Below are 20394 nucleotides of genomic sequence, written 5' to 3'. Positions count from 1 at the left end.
AGGAGTTTCTGCTTAGAGTAAACCTGTATCTCTTTTGCTTCTGCACATGTACCATGATTTTATTAGCAGGGGGACTAATAATACCCAGGGAAATAATACTAAGATGGTATGGATTTTCAAAATCAGGGACCCTGCCAATCAGATGTGATTGGTTTGGTTTTAGAAATGCTGCCGATAAAAGAATTCCATTCATGCAGTAAACTGGCTACATGGCCTGATTCTAACCTCTTTATTGGTGAAGAACACCCTCCATGCTCCTTGAGTCTAACCTGGCACAGGTATAATAATAATAATACTTGTTTACTATTTACATAATTTGCTATGGCTCGGGTTATGCACAAGTTCCCAAATTTAGGACTGTGGCCTAGTACGGAAGCCATTCAGGCAGAATTTAGGGTGATTGTGTATATATGATGTAATGAATATTCCTGGAACATTTGCAGAGAGTGTAGAGGGATTTTATAGCAGTTTTTATGAATCTGTTATTTTTTTTTAAGAAATTTGGGAAGTGGGGGAACGAGCAGGGGTACTAACCTATAATAATTCCTTTACTCTGATTTGCTTCAAGTCTTCACCTACATATATTGCTTGTATGCCAACCTGTTATTCATCTGTATGTGTTCTATAGCCCATTTTTATTTACTTCTCTCACATTCACCCAAACTGAAATGTGCGAGTGAAATGGGCCCCTGTTGGATGTAAGCCACTAAGGCCAGACTAATTTAATTTGGCTGCAACTGCCACAACCTCAAGCTGCCATGTCCTGCTGCATGCATGGACCTAAAGCCAGGCAGCCACTTTGTCTATTGGATAGGTTTTGAATGCCTTGTCAAATTTGTTTATAACACAGCAGTAATTAGAGTTAGTGCTTTTAGTAATACAGTAATCCTTCCTTCTTCCTTCGCTTGCTTCTCCTGCATGGACATTAATACATGCCTCTGCTGCCATGGACTAGTTGCCACAAGTTTGTCTAAGCTGCTTCTTCTGCTTCTTCTCCTGCTCCCAGGCATAAATAAAAATAGACCCGTGCCACCTGTCAGTTTTCTGTAACACAGTTTTTGTCAAAAATGTCAGAAAATGCCTTAGTGGGGCACAAAAACGGAAAGTTCAAAGGCTTTAAGAGCAGCAGCAGATGGACCTGCTTAGGAACATTGCTGAATCGCCATCCAGTCATACTCTTGTGCCACGCCCCAAACTCTCTGTAAGGAAAGTACAAAGGGAAACATTCTAACGGTAAGAACTGGTTTCATTTTTTTTTTTTTAATTTCCTGTCTCTATCTACTCATTGCTATTGTTTTGTGTTCTGTTCAGGGATAGTGCAGTCGATACACACTATCAAAGTACAATGTTTCAAGGTTGCTGCTTTTGAGGTCTTGTGCTTTCTTTTTGCATGTGCATTATAAGCTTTCCGGCTGGTTGTTTTTCTGATATGGATTGATACACCATGATATTTTGATCTACTTTTTAGAAATTATTTTACTGTTACTAATAGTTATTAATTTGAAATTTAATTGTCGTATATTTCTAAACCTTTAGCAATGGGAGTAGCCTAGAACGGGGCCCTTTGGAAAGTGTAGCCTAGGGGCCTCACATCTCCTTAATCCGCCACTGGGCAGGATTGATTTGTCCCTGTGTTTGACATGGAGTCCTGCCAATATACTGTACATCTGCAGAACTAGGTAACATTGGTAGCACTGCAAATTTTGGGAGAAGCCAGTGTGGGCACTTGGCTTTGGCCCTCTGCCAGAAGTGGCCTTGACCATAAGATGCCCTTGATAAAAGTATTATGTCACAGTGTTTGGGGTTTTTTTGTTTGGATTGCACATCCTGTGACCCTTCTGCTGGCATTTAGCTAAAACTCCAAATGCACCAATCAACAGCCTAGGCCTGTATAAACTTGAAGATTGCATTTCTGCTGCACTATTCTAGCATCATTCTTAATAAAGTGGGTTTTAACAAAGAACCACACATTGTCAAAATACGACAACTATAACTAATTCCATGTAGCCCAGTGCTGGACTGTATTGTGAGCCAACATCCAGAGCCTAAATCTTTTAAAACTTTGAATTTATTCAGAGAAGTCTGTGGAGCTAATAGGCAGACTGTAAGCAAAACATATGTCCTAAAGGGCCAGTCGCATAGCACTGATTAGTGATGAGCGAATCTGCTTCATTTCGCTTTGCTGAAAAATTTGTGAATCTTTCAAAAGATCCGTGAAACGGCGAAAATGTCATGCGGCAAAAAAAATTGTCGCCCACGACTATTCTTTTGTCGCCCGTGACTATTATTTTGTCGCCCGCGGCTATTATTTTGTCAGCCACGGCTATAATTTTGTCGCCGCCGGCTATTATTTTGTCGCATGGCTATTCTTTTGACGTCCGCGCCTATTCTTTTTTGACACCAGCGACAATCCATGCCTGGCGAAACATTTCGCCCATCACTAGCACTGATCTAGTCTTTATGAAGTTGACTATACAGTAACATAGCATAAGGGAATATTTTCGCTAACTTAAAGGTATCTTGGCTTGATTTAAAACACAGATAAAGGAATAAGACATGCTTTCTAAGAAACCAAAATCGCCAAGAGCTTCTGTTTGTTATGTAATTTTGTATATAATGTAGAGAAAGCATTCCATGCCAACAAATATCATAAATGAAATGTAAGTAGAACAAAAAGGGAGAATATTGCTTGCAGGGTTTTGGCTAACTCTCCGAACTTACATCATATTTCTTAGTCAATGATATGCCTCTGGCTAAAGGCAAAGATAAGATTTTTTTTATTTCACTGAATAAAGTTTTATGAACCTGGAAATGTTTGTGTCTGTGCAACTACAGGCAAGATATCCCTATTACAGATTTTAGTAGCACATCTCAAAGCTATGCAAGAGTAACATTGGGACTGGTAGAGCTGAAGGTCAAGGTTTATTTTCAAAGCAAGTCCCTTTAGACTGGGGCCAAAGTACTGGAAATGCTCTAGAAGTATAGGTATGGAGTACTAACCATATTATTATAAAAACTGATGGAAGTGATTAATGTTAAGGAGATTTACGTTTGGGGCTGACCAAACTATGTGTCCACAGGAAAGCTGTTTGGTGATTATGGTTAGGGCTCTGCCACTTCTAGCTTTTTTCCACATAAAGGCAATCAATTCTGCAGGAGTACAGGACCTATCCTCACCTGAAAGTATTTGCAGACTCGCACAGCAGATACTGTATCTGGAAGATATTGGTTGGAAAGCCAGTCCTAAGTGCGACATACATGGGCCAATAAATGGCTAACTTGGTCTGGAGTATTATCTGGAGTCAGATAATATTTTTATGGGGCCTGGAGGACAGGGGGTCTCGGACCAAGGGGTCTGCTACCTCCATTGCTGCATATAAATCTGTGGTCCATGCCAGCTCTCAGGTAGGAGGGCGGGAGAGGAGGGGGGATTTATATGCAAGCGGGCAGGAGAGGACAAGTCAAGGAGGGGGGGCCAATTAAGACTTCTCTCCACCGGGTGTTGCAGGGTGTTGCAACTGGCCAGGTGCCAGCTGGGTAAGAACAAGGAAGGTCCTAGGTACCAGAAAGTACACCATCTTCAAACTATGGTTGCATATATAAATATGGTCTACATATCTATTGGCAGGACCTTGGCATGTACTAATAGTAGTGAGAGGAATATTAATGTAGTCAACTGCAGGCGCTGGCACAACAAAGCAGTTCTGGTTTATGTTGAAAACGATGTCGGCTCCACTTAACTGCACCCATCCATAGTGGAGCTGTGTATGTTTTCCTGAGATTTTATCTTCCCTCCTACTGTACAAAACTTAGTTATAACATCAATAATATTAACAGTATCCCAGTATTGTCCCTTAATGTATAAATCATTCCCTCTCAGAATGGGATGTTCCAACTTCTGAGAGAGGCTTAGGCCATTGGAATCATCCTGTACAAAGCGTATTACCTCAGGCAAAGCTCAGAGCAGGAATACACAAGATTTTCTATCTATTTAAAGTAAAAATATTCTCTTAAATGTAACAAGAAATAACTTGAAAACTATGTTAACCATGTAACTGTAGTATATAACATGCAACTCGACAGCAAGATAAGAAGCGGATTGTAAAATACTTTATGGGTTTGTGGTATTTCATTAACTTGGATGACAGTCATTTTAATAATAATAATAACACCCCAAATGCAGGTGAAACCACTAGCACATACAGAGCATCACCGCTGTGTCCGGTCTGTTGCTTTCTGAGTTTATGGTTAATGGTTATGGTTTCTGAGTTTAAGGATAATATGAGCATAACCACAATGCAGACATTATAGTATAATATTAAGGGGAACTGTGATTCCAATAGATACAACCATTTACATTCCAAAAACAATATGTAAAAATAAATACATAAACCTATTCAAATTAAAAAAAAATTGAAGCACATTTGTTTTATAGGTTCTGATGTGCCTCCCCCTACAGCTGCTGCCCTGGGCACAGGCCAATGGGTGTCTCTGTATATAAATACATCCCTAAACATATGTGCTAAATTGCACCAGTGCAGTAACCCATTAACGAATTAGTTCTTTAGTTTAATGTAAGTACAATAGCAAATCTGCCCCCTTGCCTCCAAAATGGTGAATAGAGACCTTTGTTTCATAATGAGTTTGGCAGCCCTGTACTTACCACCTGCCCTATGGCTTTTGCTCTCCTTAGTGCTTATTTGCATCTATTTTGATGGATCTACTGTATTTAGGGGTCTAACTGCATTTGGCTGTTGTGTCCCTGTTTATGGGTTACCCATTGGTTCAACAAAAGTATCCAAAAATGGGCCCTATTACCATACTTGTAAGCCCATAGCATTATTAGTATGTGCAAGCACAGCTGCTGCGATAGCACAAATCTGTTTGCATCTCATTGGATTCAAATGTATTTTAGATAGGGAATGTCAGGCTTTCATGAACTGTGGTATTGTTAGATTTTATCTTGCTTTAATAAACAGCTCAAAGCGCTGGTGAATACTGTATTTATAATATATGAGTCCACCAGAGCCTGGGGCTTTCCAAGCTTTCTGTTTACTGATAACTCTGTTTAATTAAGGGTAATATCAAGGTTTAAACCCTTAACGGAGAACTAACGCCTAACTAATGAAGTAGGGCACATACTCTGTTTTCCTTGCTGTGCTGCTTAGGGACCGACTCACAATATACTGTATATACAGAATATAAATGGCACAATATACTGTATATATAGAATATAAATGTCACACTATACTGTATATATAGAATATAAATGGCACAATATACTGTATATATAGAATATAAATGGCACAATATACTGTATATACAGAATATAAATGGCACAATATACTGTATATACAGAATATAAATGGCACAATATACTGTATATATAGAATATAAATGGCACAATATACTGTATATACAGAATATAAATGGCACAATATACTGTATATATAGAATATAAATGGCACAATATACTGTATATATAGAATATAAATGGCACAATATACTGTATATACAGAATATAAATGGCACAATATACTGTATATATAGAATATAAATGGCACAATATACTGTATATACAGAATATAAATGGCACAATATACTGTATATACAGAATATAAATGGCACAATATACTGTATATATAGAATATAAATGGCACAATATACTGTATATATAGAATATAAATGGCACACTATACTGTATATATAGAATATAAATGGCACAATATACTGTATATATAGAATATAAATGGCACACTATACTGTATATATAGAATATAAATGGCACACTATCCTGTATATATAGAATATAAATGTCACAATATACTGTATACATAGAATATAAATGGCACAATATACTGTATATATAGAATATAAATGGCACAATATACTGTGTATATAGAATATAAATGTCACTATATACTGTATATATAGAATATAAATGGCACAATATACTGTGTATATAGAATATAAATGTCACTATATACTGTATATATAGAATATAAATGGCACAATATACTGTATATATAGAATATAAATGGCACAATATACTGTATATACAGAATATAAATGTTCACAATATAAGGCTGATTAGTTATTAATACAAATAATTACTACATGGCAGTGCAGAAACTAGTGCAATTAGCATCAGAATGTCATCATCATCCCTGTAACATCAGCTTATATTACAGACAAACTAATTTTCTGCTGATAATTTCCGACGACCCCCAAGATTAGCTTCACAACAGCCGCCCAGAGTTAACTGAGCATGTGAAACACTTTTCAAGATGGTGACCCTCTGTGACAAGTTTGAAGTCCTGAATCATGGCTGCTATTTAGATGCTGAAAGTTTAGACTGGTGGAAAAAGTTCAGTGTATAAAATATGGCATTTTTAGCCATATTCATGAATCTGGTACAATGCGTTATTCTGTTACTTTTAGTAATGTATTTGTAGAGTTGCAACCAATGGGCCAGTTTCAGTTTGTGAGAAAAAGGTTTAACATGTGAAAACCGACGGGCCAGATTCCATTTGAGATGCAGTTCAGTTTCGAAAAACTTATCTCACAGTTTATTATGTGAAAACTCTATTGTAGTCTATGTGAAAAAAATTGGAATTAAATTAGAAGAAAATGTTTTTTTCATTAAATTGAATCTCGTCTATAAGTTTTCATGTGATAAACCATGAAATAACCATTTCTCACTAAACTGAATCTGGCCCAATATGTGCTTAACTAATTACACAAAGCAATCCCAAGCTAGTCTGTTGAAATGAAATGTTATGGGCCCATGAGTAGAAGTTCATCTGGGGCACATGTCAAAGAGGTGTATAAAAACTGATGTGTCATTAAATAAAGATATAAGTAAGAAAATAAAAGTTGACCAAGGAATGGTAAACTCTAAAGCAAGAGGTGATGTGATATAAGCTTGTGAGAGGACCAATTGTGTGCCTAGTGTTATCCATGTGAAGGTTTGGGCGCAGGATTTTCTAAGTACCCCTCATATAATATAACAGATTACCCTGAAGCATCAGTCCCTCAAGATCTGAGTGTCAATGTTTCATAGAGTTGCTGTATTTACAGTTCATGTCTCACAGTGAGTGGTGCAGTTGCTTTAATACAGTGACATAAATAGAACCTGTCTACAATAAATGCTTTTTAACTTTATCCTGGTGCTGTGTTCCTGAAGTCTGGCATAGTGCAGTTGCCAAGTGATGCACCAATAATCCTTATTTTCGTTGGTGAGTGCCGGCCTCTTATAATTATATAAATAGAACAAGGGCACCGATATATAGGTGCTAATTTTAATGCTAGTTCAACATAGGTTTTATGCTACCCAACCACATTCCAGAGTGCTGAACATTAGATGGGTGTATACATCAAACAGATTCCATAGATCAAGGGTCCCCAATCTTTTCTGTGAGCCACATTCCAATTGAAAAGTGTTGGAGAGCAACACAAGCATAAAAAAACTGGCAGCCTACAGGAGGCTCTGTTTGTCAGTACACCTGGTATTTATTCCACCAAAACTCGCCTCCAAGCCAGGAATTCAAAAATAAGCACCTGCTTTGAGGCCACTGGGAGCAACATCCAAGGGGTTGGGGAGCAACATGTTGCTCGTGAGCCACTGGTTGGGGATCACTGACATAGACTGATAGAACAGACAGAGAAGGCCCTTCTCAACAGACCATCAGAAACAAAATTTTATCTATACTATTGCCTAAGGTCAAATGAGGCAATTAAATCCTGAGGCAAAATGTGACCCACCTCTTTAGGGAGAACTAAACTTGAAGACTTAAACTGGAAGAAGGAATAACATTGCATTCATCTATAGAAGGTATCACCTTACAATCGCCACAATGAACTAAAGGAAAGGGAGAGCATGGGATGGGAAATTATCGGCAGCTGGATGGCCCTGGCCGAAATTTACATTGGTTGCCACTTACTATAGGTAAGCTGACCAAGTAATTTACAATATAAATAAGATCTTTAGATCTTTCAAACAACATATGGAACTCAATAAGCCAAACATGCTAGCACTGGCATTTCTTTCAAATTACAAAATGTCAGCTTGCACATGCCTCCCAGTGCCCCTCCTGTAGTCTGCAAGTAAATGATCCTGCTCTACAAGTCTACTGTCTTTACATCTGACATGACTGTCTCTTTTGATGGAGAGAAGGTCAGCATTACTGTGAATGTTCAGACTAGAATATGCTGCGTAAAGGAAAATATTATCTCCCTCTCTGTGTATACTTAATACCTTTTAATACTTTTAAGCTTTTATTTTTCTCACAGGATTTTCATGAGAAGATTTTTATCATTGCATAGAATTATTTACATTTTGCACGATTCTGAATATAAACATCTGCAATTATATACCTCTTTCTTTCTAATAATAAATTAGCAAGGCTAAAAGCCCCTTAAATTCCAGTTCCATTATTTTCTGTCCATAAAAAAATTAACACTTTCTTAATCAAAGGGTAAAAACCTAGAGTTCACTGCAGCCAACATGAGAAAAGTTTGCCACTCTCTGTACACTTGTATGGGATTTTTAGCCACATATTTTCACAGTGTGAAAGTGAGAGTTTACCCTTTGGTACAAAAGTCTCTAAAACTCCAATACAAGTGAATAGAAAGAGAATTTTACTTTAGTGAACTCTAGTTTTACTCTTTGATAAACACACCCTTTAGCCTGGTATAGCCTAGGTAACACTACGTTTTTAGTTGCACATTGATGATCATAGTAACACTAAACTACATAACAATGACAAGGTAGATCCTATATGGGGGTACTAATTATTTACTTCTGATTGTATTGTATTGGCTGTCACTTCCCTGCTGGTTTAAGGTTTTATTGGAAGTGTCTTCTGACCAGTGTTAATTGGTGCTTTTATATAATGGGTAGGAGACACATTTATGATGGGATATAGGGTTCATGAAATAACATTGGGATTATTTACTTTGGTGCAGTTTCCCATAGCAATCAATCAAAAGTACTAAGGGCTGTCCCCTTAGTAATGCCCACTGCTCATTATGGGTATTGGTATGCCCTATGATGAACGCTTGAAATAGGATATTATTCTATGTACTATATGTAGCGTGTACTTAGCCCACACCCTGCAAGGACACTGTTTAGGATATAAGTGTGCAAATATTTATTAACGTGCTATTCACAAGACATGTTAGTGCACTTATTTTTAAAAATGGAGCAGAATAAATGAGATTAGACACAGGCCACTGCGGGAATCCTGGAGCTACCAGCACCTTCAAAGCAGTGACATGGAAATGGAAATACAGGTATAAGACCCTTTATCCACAATGCTCAGGACCAAGGGGATTCCGGATAAGGGGTCTTTCCGTAATTTGGATCTCTATACCTTAAGTCTACTAAAAAATTAATAAGCCATTAATTAAACCCAATAAGGATTAGTTATATCTTAGTTGGAATCAATTACAAGGTACTGTTTTATTACTACAGAGAAAAAGGAAATCAGCTTTAAAATTCTGAATATTTGAATTAAAATGGAGTCTATGGGAGACTGGCTTTCCATAATTCGGTGCTTTCTGGATAATGGGTTTTACGGATAAGGGGTCCGATACCTGTACATCACTCTCACTTTGAACATTGGAAATAACGCAAACCTGAAAATTTACAGCGCAGTTGTGTCTAATTTGTGTCAAAGTGCAAGCCCAATTGTGTCAAGTTTAATGCATCTGTCACAATTGTGTTCATCTTCAGCAGAGGCCACTCATGATTATGCTGGATCATGGGAATAATTGAAAAAAATATGGCCATTGCATTCACTGTGGTGCAGTAAGCAAATTACCCATATTGTTATATTGATTCCCCAATAAGCGCAGAGCTGTCAAACTTACAGCTGTGCCACTCGGGGAAATGCAGTGCCGAAGAATTCTACCAGCGCATGTACAAATGCACCAAATGATGTCACCAAATTCACCCCAAATTTACCGCAGGACTTTGTGGGACTTTGGAAAAATTGGGAGAATGCTGCTGGGGGATTAGAGGAAAGGGGAGACCCTCCAAAATTGTGTAACTCCCGAAGAAATAGGCAGCCCTTAAGAAAAGCAAATTAATGGCAATTTCAGTGCCAGCTCATCCAAGGCCGGAGGCATCAGGTGGGTACTTCTACAGTGACCTTCAACCTGGGAACCATAAATCTCAAAAGAATATACTAAGCCCAATTACAAGTTTATGGTTGCAACTGTATTTTCCCTTGTACCAAACAATAGCAAACTAATCTTTAAAATATAGTTTTACACTTTGTATTCGCTTGTATTCAAACAGAGCATTTCTCATGCATGAATAATTATTTCAGAGTTGGGGAGCTCACATTGCCCCCCACAGTATATACTGATGGCCAATGATTATTAGTAGCCACGATGTAGTCAGATAGTCATGACAGAAGCTTTGATCAGACGTGATAAATTTAAACAAAAAGTAAAGAAACACAACAATAGAGTCAAAACATTTATTCTATAGGGTACACAGATTCTCTATAAAGAATAAAATACATTTTATTTATAATACAGGAATATCTTCTGATTCAGCAATAGTTAGTAAATACCTTATAGGAAAAGTTAGGCTAATGAAAGACATGCCACAGATCCATATAAAAATTATAAACCCCCATTAAAATACTTTTAAATATGTTGAAAAAATACTTTGGTGCTTTATTAAGTCGCATAAAGCATTCTGGCTCGACCAGAGCAGTTGCAGAGCACTCAGAAAAGATGGAGAAGTTACAGTGATGCTTAAAAAGAAGGGACCTCAGTTATGAAGGGCAGGGCTGGCTGCAAAGTTCAAGAACTTGGCCCACTGGCAAAAACTTAAGGTGGCCATACATAGGAAGGTTCTCTTGTTTGGCGAGGTCACCAGCAGATCTTCTCCCGATATGCCCACCTAAAGTTGGGTGATATTAGGCTAATTCGATCATTTGGCCCTAGACATGCACAGTAGGGGTGCTAGTGGGTGCAGGATGCTGAGGAACCCCATGGCAGGCAGTAGAGACATGGCTACATGCTACTACTAGTGCTGCACTTGCTAGTTCAACACTTTCTTGTGTTGGATTTTTAATTCATATTGAGGTGCAGAGCACATCAGGGCCCCAGGTACAAATGCAAAATATGGGTGGAATTTGAAATGTTTGGCCGTAATGTGAAGTGGTTGGCGATGTAGCCATGATGCCGTACTGGGAAACCATGATTTCTGAAGGCTGCTCTGGCCACTGTCAGACTACAAGTTACATTCATTACTTTTGGCACCAAGCTAAGTATACATTTTCCAATTACTGATAGAGTGAAACAAGGCTGCTGCTTTCTGTCTTAGAGATTATTTTCACTCCGGAACTTCCTCTTCTTTTCACGCCAGTGTCAATACCTGCAGATCTTTTGGTTGCATCAAATGAAGACTTGGCGCCACTTACAAAAGCTTTAGGACATAAAATTAACAATATGTTAATTTCTAATTGATGATGACTAATGATGATGCCAGAGAATTACTGCTTAGAATTCTTAGGGGGTGGTTCCTTTTGGTCTAGTTTAATATTCTGCTATTAATTTGCTGCCTTCCTCAGGAAACCCTGTAACTATTGACTGACCTGGAACAAGTAGCAAAGCAGGGGCTTAGGTCACTTGCTTTATGTAGAAGTTGTCGCCTTAAGGGCACCAAGAAAGCATGACAGCCTCTGACAATGATGAGTAAAGGAAACTACTTTTTAGAGTTCAAAATTTCACTTTGCACTTTTTTGGCCCACGGACGTTTCACACCTCTTGATTTATTACTCTTTCTGTGTTCATGAAATACTTTAGGATGTGCCCTACAGCCAAGTGTATCACCTGTTTTTGCCTACTTTCTCATTTTAAGCTGTACATCTATACTGTATGTATTTTATTATGTACCTATGCTTTTGCTATGATTTTGATGAATTTGTCTAAAAAGAATACATATTAATTGTAATCTGTGTTGATATTGCTGTGCAGTATGGGAGTGCCTCTTTGGTGAAACAAGTTTAAGATGATACTCAGTAGTATTGATCTAGTAAAGAAATAATGGAAATAAATATAATACTTACAGACAGTAACTGCATCGGAGACTTGGCCAGTTATCCTGTATGAAACAATTCAGATATTGATTAATTTCACCATCTCATTGGATGATGCTGTACTACTACTCTGTGTGAAACTGAGGAATACAGATGTTCCAGCATAGGCAACCTTTGGAACTCTAGATGGCCATGTTTCTCCTAAGCTAACAAGCACACACATGTATGACACTACAGCACAGAACACACAGGGGAGCACAAATAAAATGTTTTATGCCTACTCAACGTTAGCAATGGTTTAGACAATACTCGCCACCACCACCACCATGATTTGGCCTACACAAAACTACAATGTGAGATTTAGTATCTCCCCTTGAACACAACAAAGTGGTCTTACAGTTAACTGAAGTGCCCCAATATCATTGGTACCCAGTCTTATGAGAGATTTGCTGTCATCCTACCTGCTTTCCTCTCCTTCCAGAAGTTTTCGATAAGTGGCAATTTCAACATCGAGGGCCAGTTTCACATTCAATAGTGTTTGATATTCCCTGAGCTGCTGGGCCATTTCCTGCTTGGCCTTCTGCAGAGCCCTTTCAAGGTTAACCAGCTTTTCCTGGGCATCTCTCAAAGCAATGTCACCCCGTCTTTCAGAGTCTTGAATAGAAACCTGCAAACTGGCAATCTTATGAAGAAAACAGTTTTTGGATTAATTTAAATACTTTAAGAATGATGGAACAAAAAATGACCTTTAGCTAATAGTGAGGTAACAAAAAATGTATATTCCAAAAACATTATATTCCAGAGACAACAGAGCCAGTTCATTGGACATACACATTCAATTGGGGCTTGTCTTAACTTTACCTGCTTCTTCACACTCTCTATTTCATTCCTTAGTTTCTGAACGGATCTGTTAACTTCTGATATCTCTTTCTTGCTGCTTTTCAGATCTTCTCCTTGTTGGCCTGCAGCGAGCTGCAACTGCTGGTACTGTTAGTAATAAAACATACCACAGAAGGGTATTAAGCTTTACAAGTCCAAATTCTTTTTAATAGCTATTATTATTGAGTTTAAAGACAATCTGGATCCCGCTATTTGCCTCACAATAGATTAGTGGCTTCTGAATAAACTACTGTAATTCGGACCTTCTATAATTTAAGTTTTTAGGGACCACCTGTGCAGTTTTATAAAGGGAAAGTTAATTTCACAAAATGAGTAGTTTCAAATTTACATCACCAATAATTACACTTTTCAAATGCTTTATTTTTTTATTTGTATTAGTCCGAAATTGGCATTTTAATGACAATAACATTTGTTCGCACCCTCTCTTAATTCTCAGTTGTAAGTTGTAGCACGCTAACCCTAATAGTTCACTAAACATTTGATGCAACTACAAGTGAGAAGGGTTAATAATTTGCTGGGCCCTTCTGTGACCACCAATCCACTGCCCCAGAGTGTGTATAGTGTTTCATCAGGGGACAGAGTGCAATTGGAAAATGGGTCCTTACTAGGCCCTTCTATCCCCTCACTCCCACAATCTGCACTCCCTATATTTATGCCACTGCCATTAATTAATGTATGACATTGTACTTGTACAGTAGCTCTGTCTTTAGACTTTAGCCATTATTTGTGCTGTACTATATGATCGCCCAAAACTATTAGATTCTTTACAAATGTGTAAGCTCTTTTAGTATAGATGATTTTTTTCAAATTACCCAGCATAGCAGTTTAATACTGACCCCAGAGGTCTTACTGAAGGGTAAATGTATAGGAAACAAAGGGAAGCATTATTATTATTATTACAGTTTGCACTACTGTTTATGCCTCACCAGACTACTCTCACAAATGTATAGGTCGTATCTCCTACTCCTTTCATCCAGCCAGGTTGGGCAATAAAGGTTTGTCTTCAGATACTAAAGACTTACTTTGGCCACAAGACTGAAATTAGCACAGAGCAGTAGAATAGTACATTTTAGCTTCCCAGCCCATTTTATTAGTATTAGTGCCACTGTGAACACAAGCATTCCCATACTGCAAAGCAATTATCACTAGCCAGTGTTTTTCCTACTGCTTAATGCCAGGGATTATTTTGCCTCACCATGGAAACTACCTAATATTCTTTGTTGCTTAATGCCCTGTCTGCCTTCTGGAGCAGTTATGTTGGATTTCAATTTCTCTGGTTTCACTTCCTAGTACAAGTATGGGACTTATTATCCAAAATGGTCAGGACATGTGTTTTCAGGATAAGGGGTCTTTCTGTAATTCGAATCTCCTACCTTAAGTTTACTGAAAAAATTATGTACACAGTTATTAAATCTGATAGAATTGTTTTGAGTCCAATAAGGATTAATTATATCTTAGCTGGGATCAAGTACAAGTACAAGTACTGTTTTATTATTACATAGAAAAAAATAAACCATTTCCATACATAACAGGGACATGATACTTGACCAGTAGTGCTACCATAAGCTGTTTAATGCAATTCTTGTACCTTGGTGTGTACATGTGTTGTATTTCTAACCTTGCTCTGATATGCAGCTTCTGCTTCCTCTTTGCTCCTCCTGGTAGTGTCCTCATACTGCGCCTTAACATCAGCAATAATGTCTCCTAGGTCCAACATACGACTGTTGTCCATAGAGAGGACTACTGAGGTACCAGCTGTTTGCTGTTTGATCCCATCAAGTTCCTGAAAGTCAAACTTTATTAAAACCCAATCTACACCATGATACCAAGATATCTAGTTTTACAAGCAAACTGTACTGTATGGGAAATAACACATCAGTCAGTAATAAAATGAATTCTGATGTTGGTTCCCAGTAAAGTTAGCAGTTACCTCTTTATAGAGATTTCTCAGGAATGCGAGTTCATCATCTAATGCTTTCTGTTTGGTCTCCAACTGCACTTGAATCAGGTAAGTGGCATCTACATCCTGGAAAATGATACATACAATAAACAATAGATTTGCTTTTTTCCTCCTTTATGGAGATGTAGGACAAGGAGACCATATCATAAGGCAATTTGCATTTTTGTCATTTTTCTTTGGGGGAATTCAGCATCATCTGTGGGTTGAGGAATCTCACATGGAATCCTTAGACTCAGGGCTCTTCTTTTTATTCATTTCCTCTCATTCTTCTACTTTTTGTATGTCTTTCCATCTCCCTTAGTAGGGATGTACCAACTCGGTGATTGTGTTTGGGATTTAGCCAAATTTGCAATTTTGGTCACAGATGCAGTGATCTCAAAGGTGGATTTGGTTTGACAATCGGTCAAATCCAAAAATGATGGACTAAGTGCATGCCTAGTTTTTACCTCCTTCCCTCTTCCATCCCAGCCTGTCAGCTTAGGTCCCTCAGGAGAAAGGTAGCCATAAGGGAGCTACCGGGACTATTGTACAAGGTTCCATTATTCCTTTAGGGTTAAACAATAATATGTAAAACTTTTAAATCATGATGGTGAATGACACCCTACTTGTTCAGGCCCTAAAATGCTAAATTGGTTTCTGCTGGGCAAAAATTTAGGTCAATGAACTTGGACCCACCAGAAAACTTTCTAGTTTCCTGGTAGCCTGAACAACCCCATTATAAAAATGATAATATTACTGAAATACCTTTCCTAGAATTTAGTCTCAGTAACAGGTGACCATGGCTACAAAAGTCCCATGGGTTTTGCATTGCAGTACAATTATTTTGTTGAACAACCAAAGATGAAGCATGAGGCAATGCACAGTAATTTGAGCTCTGTTTTAGTCCATAGTGTACATGTATGGGGCCTGTTTTCCAGAATGCTCGGGATCTGGGGTTTTCCAGATAAGGGATCTTTCCATAATATGGAACTTGTCTGTTAAAAATTATTTAAATATTGAATAAACCCAATAGGGCTGTTCTGCCCCCAATAAGGGGTAATTATATCTTAGTTGGGATCAAGTACAGGTACTGTTTTATTATTACAGAGAAAAGGGAATCATTTAACCATTAAATAAACCCAATAGGGCTGTTCTGCCCCCAATAAGGGGTAATTATATCTTAGTTGGGATCAAGTACAGGTACTGTTTTATTATTACAGAGAAAAGGGAATCATTTAACCATTAAATAAACCCAATAGGGCTGTTCTGCCCCAATAAGGGGTAATTATATCTTAGTTGGGATCAAGTACAAGGTACTGTTTTATTATTACAGGGAAAAAGCAATTCATTTTTAAAAATTAGAATTATTTGCTTATAATGGAGTCTATGGGAGATGGCCTTTCCGTAATTCGGAATTTTCTGGATAATGGGTTTCCAGATAAGGGATCCCATACCTGTAGAATCAGAACCACAGAATTCATTGTATGTCTTTGGAGTTACGCACAACAAAAAAACACATCTTATTGCTGATTGCTGGTTGCTACAGGTAACTGCACTGGTGTACTTTAGCATCTCTGTCGGTTAATTAGCCACTGAAGGTCATTTATCAACACTGGGCAATTTTGTACCTGGGCAGTAACCCACGACAACCAATTAAATATTTGCTTTTATTGTTCTACCTTCAACTAGCTGAAAAAAGGTGCTCACTGACTGGTTGCAATAGCAAAGTGTTGATACATGAGCCCCATTGTACTTTATTTCGAACAATAAAAAAATCTAAACTTTTCTGACAAATATAAGTAGAATTCTCAGTGTTTCTTTTGACTACAAACCCATGTTTCCTTCATAAAAAGACTGTTTATTGTACTGTTTGTTGACTGGATCAATATGTACATATGTTACAATCGAATGTATTTTTAAATTTAAACTTTACCTTTTTAAGTGACACAAAATCGTTCTCGTCTGCAGTTCTCTTTTTGAATTCTAACTCAAACCTGTTGAAACACAATACATTTTTAAACCAGGAAATTATAATACCCCATTGAGCCAAGATGTTCTACATAAGCACAGTGAGCAATGGGCACAATGGCTACTGATTTAAATCTACCTATTTTTATTATAAGAATAAATTCTATGAATATCTACTTGTCACATATACAGTCAATAATGCTCCTTTAATTTAAAAAAATACATTCATGGTCATAGATTGTCAACCTTACATTTGTAATGGATAGAAGGATAGCAGCAGTCTGTGACCCTCAACTCTTTTTCATAGCAGCTTCATGCATTTGCATTCGTATGTGTTTGTAATGATAATTTCATTCTTTGTTCCCATGGAGCCTGAAATATTCCCCAGACCCTGGCCTATCTGTGGCCCCAATAACCCTTGTAGTGACACTAAAGGTGGCCATACACGGGCAGATTTAAATTTAAGCTGCCAATTTGGGTCCATCAGACTGATTCAGCAGGTTATCTGCCTGTCTAATGGCACCCCCGATGGGCCTATCCAACTGATATCTGGCTTAAAATTGGGCAGATTTTGATCGGGCAGGTTTGATTTTCTGGTCCTATTAATTTTTGGTAATTGCAATTTGATTGTTTGGCCTGTGGGGATATTACCACCTTAGGTGGACATATATTTTTAAAAAATGCAATAGTTTTTAATGTGATTAACAGTATGTGGTTAATGTTATGGACAGGACCAACAGGCCAGTTGACGTTGGCAAGGCAAACCACCTATCCTTCTAGCCTTGTGCCACAAAAGATACCACAAAAGTTACCACTTGTGTCATGGTTGGGTAATTGTGGTGCTTTATGGGCAAGTACCTAAACTTTTCTTAGGTTTTTGGATTTTACTGTTCACTTAGGCAAAAAATCCGTAAAACAGCAGGGGGGGAAAAAATTGCATGTGCACATTTTTTTATGCATGTCTTTTTTTTTACGTGGGCGACAATTTTTTGATGCAAGTGTCATTTTTTTGTCACACTGTGAATTTTTATGAGGCAAATTTTGTTGCACGTTTCGCAAAACAATGCGCCAATGATGAAATGTGGAAATTCGCCCCGAGTCCATGCCTGGCAAATTATTTCGCCCATCACTATTTAGCGACTGTTTCATGAAATGCATGCCCATGCCATGCACCTGATTTTCAGATTCTTACTTTTATAAGCAAGTCCCATTATCTATTTAATTTATTCCCAACATTTCCTTTAAATTTGGATGGACATGAAAACATTGAGGGGCATATTTATTATAGTGTGCAAACCAACAATACCGGTAATGTTGCCTATGGCAACCAATCAGCAATTAGTTAGAAAACAAAAGCAAAGATCTGATTGGTTGCCATGGGCAACATGGGGTTGGCTTACACACTATAATAACTATGCCCCTTAGTTTGTAGAGCTAAGCGTTGGGCATTTTCTGGCCCAGCATGACATGTGTTCCAATTTAATGTTTAATAAAATGAAGGCACCTGTTCATTTTTGCATCTATACAAGTATTACTCAAAGGCTCCAACAACAGCACCCCTATTAATACAACAGGCTTTGTTTTTCTTGTGAATGTGAAAGAACATTGTAAAAACACAATGTAAATAAATATATTTCAGTCCATATTTAGCCAACAGAGGCAAGAGCGCACCTATATTATACATTTATTGGCAGTGAGGCAGTTGGTGCACGTATGACATCAGATGCTAAATTCCACCTGCCAGAGACATATATCCTGTGTGTCTTCTACAGGAAGAATACTATCAAATAAGATACATGCATGGTTGAAGATACATTCTAATCATAAGATTACTAGCCACTACCTTAAACAAAGGTTGCCCAAGATATATTCATTCCAGCACTGTATTAAAAGCATATTAAAAGTGGTTGTTGACCCTAACCAAACGTTTAGCAGCCATTCAAAACAATATTTAATGCACCTACTTGTTCTTAAAGTTCTCAGCATGATCCTTCATAACCTGCAGTTCTCCACCAAGGAGGCCCTTGTCTTTCACCAAACTGTCCAGTTGGCTTCTCAGACTGGTAATAAGAGTATTAAAGATGGATTCAATCTCAGAGCTCCTAGATTTTGAAACTTGCTGTTTCTGTAAGAGGCTCCATTTAGTCTCAAGAACTTTATTCTGCTGTTCAAGGAATCGGACCTAATAAACATTAAAAAAAACAGAATATTTGTATGTACAGCGTTTAAATGGCACTATGAATTCTCATAAGTAGTGAAAAGATACACAGCTACAAGCACACAGTTATATTACAGAATGTCTTTCAATGTATTTAGTACCATTAATATTACTGTAATAGCATCTATAGAAAAAAGAATGACATTTTGGAAATCCTACCTTATCAATGAAAGATGCAAATTTATTATTCAGAAGCTTTATCTTCTCTCTCTCTTCTTTCCTAACGACTGAAATGCTTGGGTCAATTTCCAAATTGAGTGGAGCCAGAAGGCTTTGATTGATATTTACTTGTTGGATACCTGAGAAGGACCCAGGGCCACCAAATCCTCCAGCCCCAGCAGCAGATATGGCACCATATCCAGCTCCAAACCTGCCACTGCTTGCTACAGAGGATACCTTTCTGCTGCCACTCAAGATGAGACTCCTACTTCCAAATCTGGCAGAGCTATTGGAAAGTCGACTGCTGGCAGAAGCCGAGTTTATCCCCATTCTGCTACCACCTCCTAAGGAAAGGCCACTGAATCCTTTCCCAGAACCTGTGGAAGTGGTCACACGTTGGTGCAAACTCCAGCTCATTATTTCAACAGACTTTTACTGTTGCAAAGAGACAAGAAAATCAGAGCAATTCTATGGTGGAAGCACTATAAATGAATGAGAGAGATGAGCTTTTATCTTTCAGATCTGCTGGGCTTGGTTACTGTGTTCTCAGCAATCGCTTTACATTCACTCCTCTGCTGCACCTTGAAGCCATTTGTGCTTTCAGCTTTAAATATGCATATTTACAGAAAATATGTTGCTTGCTCTAAGGCATTTCGTTTTACATTGTAGAAATACCTTCATTTTCTTTGGAAATCAGACTAACAATTGACAAACAGGTTCCACATACGCCAAGAGGGGAGGAGCTATGGTCCTATCATTGATACAGCAGGTGCAAGATGGAATCTTTTCTTAAGCATCATTCCTGTGGTCTTTATATAAAGGTTAATAATGTTCCCATTCACTACAGTATCACTCCTTTTTAACCCACTTTCTGTTGGATGTATGGCTTTAATATCCCCAGTGTGCTGTCTGTTTTTTTAAACAACCATCCATTTCCCTTCCATAACTGTAGCATCTTATTTTATTAGATAAAACATCTGTCTGCATAGCATCTTATGACTATCTATATATTTCTTTCTACATTTGCAAACAAATAGAACTAGAAGTAATACAATATATACATAGTGCTCAATTATTATTGCAGGTTCCTTAGAACTCTGAGCAAATAGTGCATTAAGCAACAAAGGCTGTAAAAGTCTGAAGAGTGGCAG

General features: G+C 37.8%; 1 protein-coding gene across 1 annotated transcript; it reads right to left on the bottom strand.

Moving 5' to 3' along the window:
• Positions 1 to 10473: 10473 nt before the first annotated feature.
• krt78.1 (keratin 78, gene 1) lies at positions 10474 to 20003 on the bottom strand. Its single transcript, XM_002935740.5, has 9 exons — positions 19244 to 20003; positions 18831 to 19048; positions 16832 to 16892; positions 14890 to 14985; positions 14578 to 14742; positions 12921 to 13046; positions 12521 to 12741; positions 12090 to 12124; positions 10474 to 11446 (listed from the first exon to the last, which is right to left on the bottom strand). Exons 1-9 carry the CDS (start codon positions 19658 to 19660, stop codon positions 11304 to 11306), a joined length of 1482 nt encoding a protein of 493 aa, XP_002935786.2. The 5' UTR covers positions 19661 to 20003; the 3' UTR covers positions 10474 to 11303.
• Between the last annotated feature and the right edge of the window lie 391 nt (positions 20004 to 20394).

This window comes from Xenopus tropicalis, chromosome 2 (assembly GCF_000004195.4).
Source record: "Xenopus tropicalis strain Nigerian chromosome 2, UCB_Xtro_10.0, whole genome shotgun sequence".
NCBI lineage: Eukaryota > Metazoa > Chordata > Amphibia > Anura > Pipidae > Xenopus > Xenopus tropicalis.
Note: the sequence above shows the minus strand (reverse complement) of the source record. Positions and strands in the feature narration are given on the sequence as shown.

Excerpts from the sequence above, each read along its gene's own strand:
- krt78.1 (XM_002935740.5), bottom strand. The coding sequence starts at position 19,660 with ATGAGCTGGAGTTTGCACCAACGTGTGACCACTTCCACAGGTTCTGGG. Across the intron at positions 14,986-16,831 it reads ATTTTGTGTCACTTAAAAAG|GATGTAGATGCCACTTACCT; the intron begins GTAAAGTTTAAA and ends ATCATTTTCCAG. Across the intron at positions 13,047-14,577 it reads AAGCTGCATATCAGAGCAAG|TACCAGCAGTTGCAGCTCGC; the intron begins GTTAGAAATACA and ends TATTACTAACAG.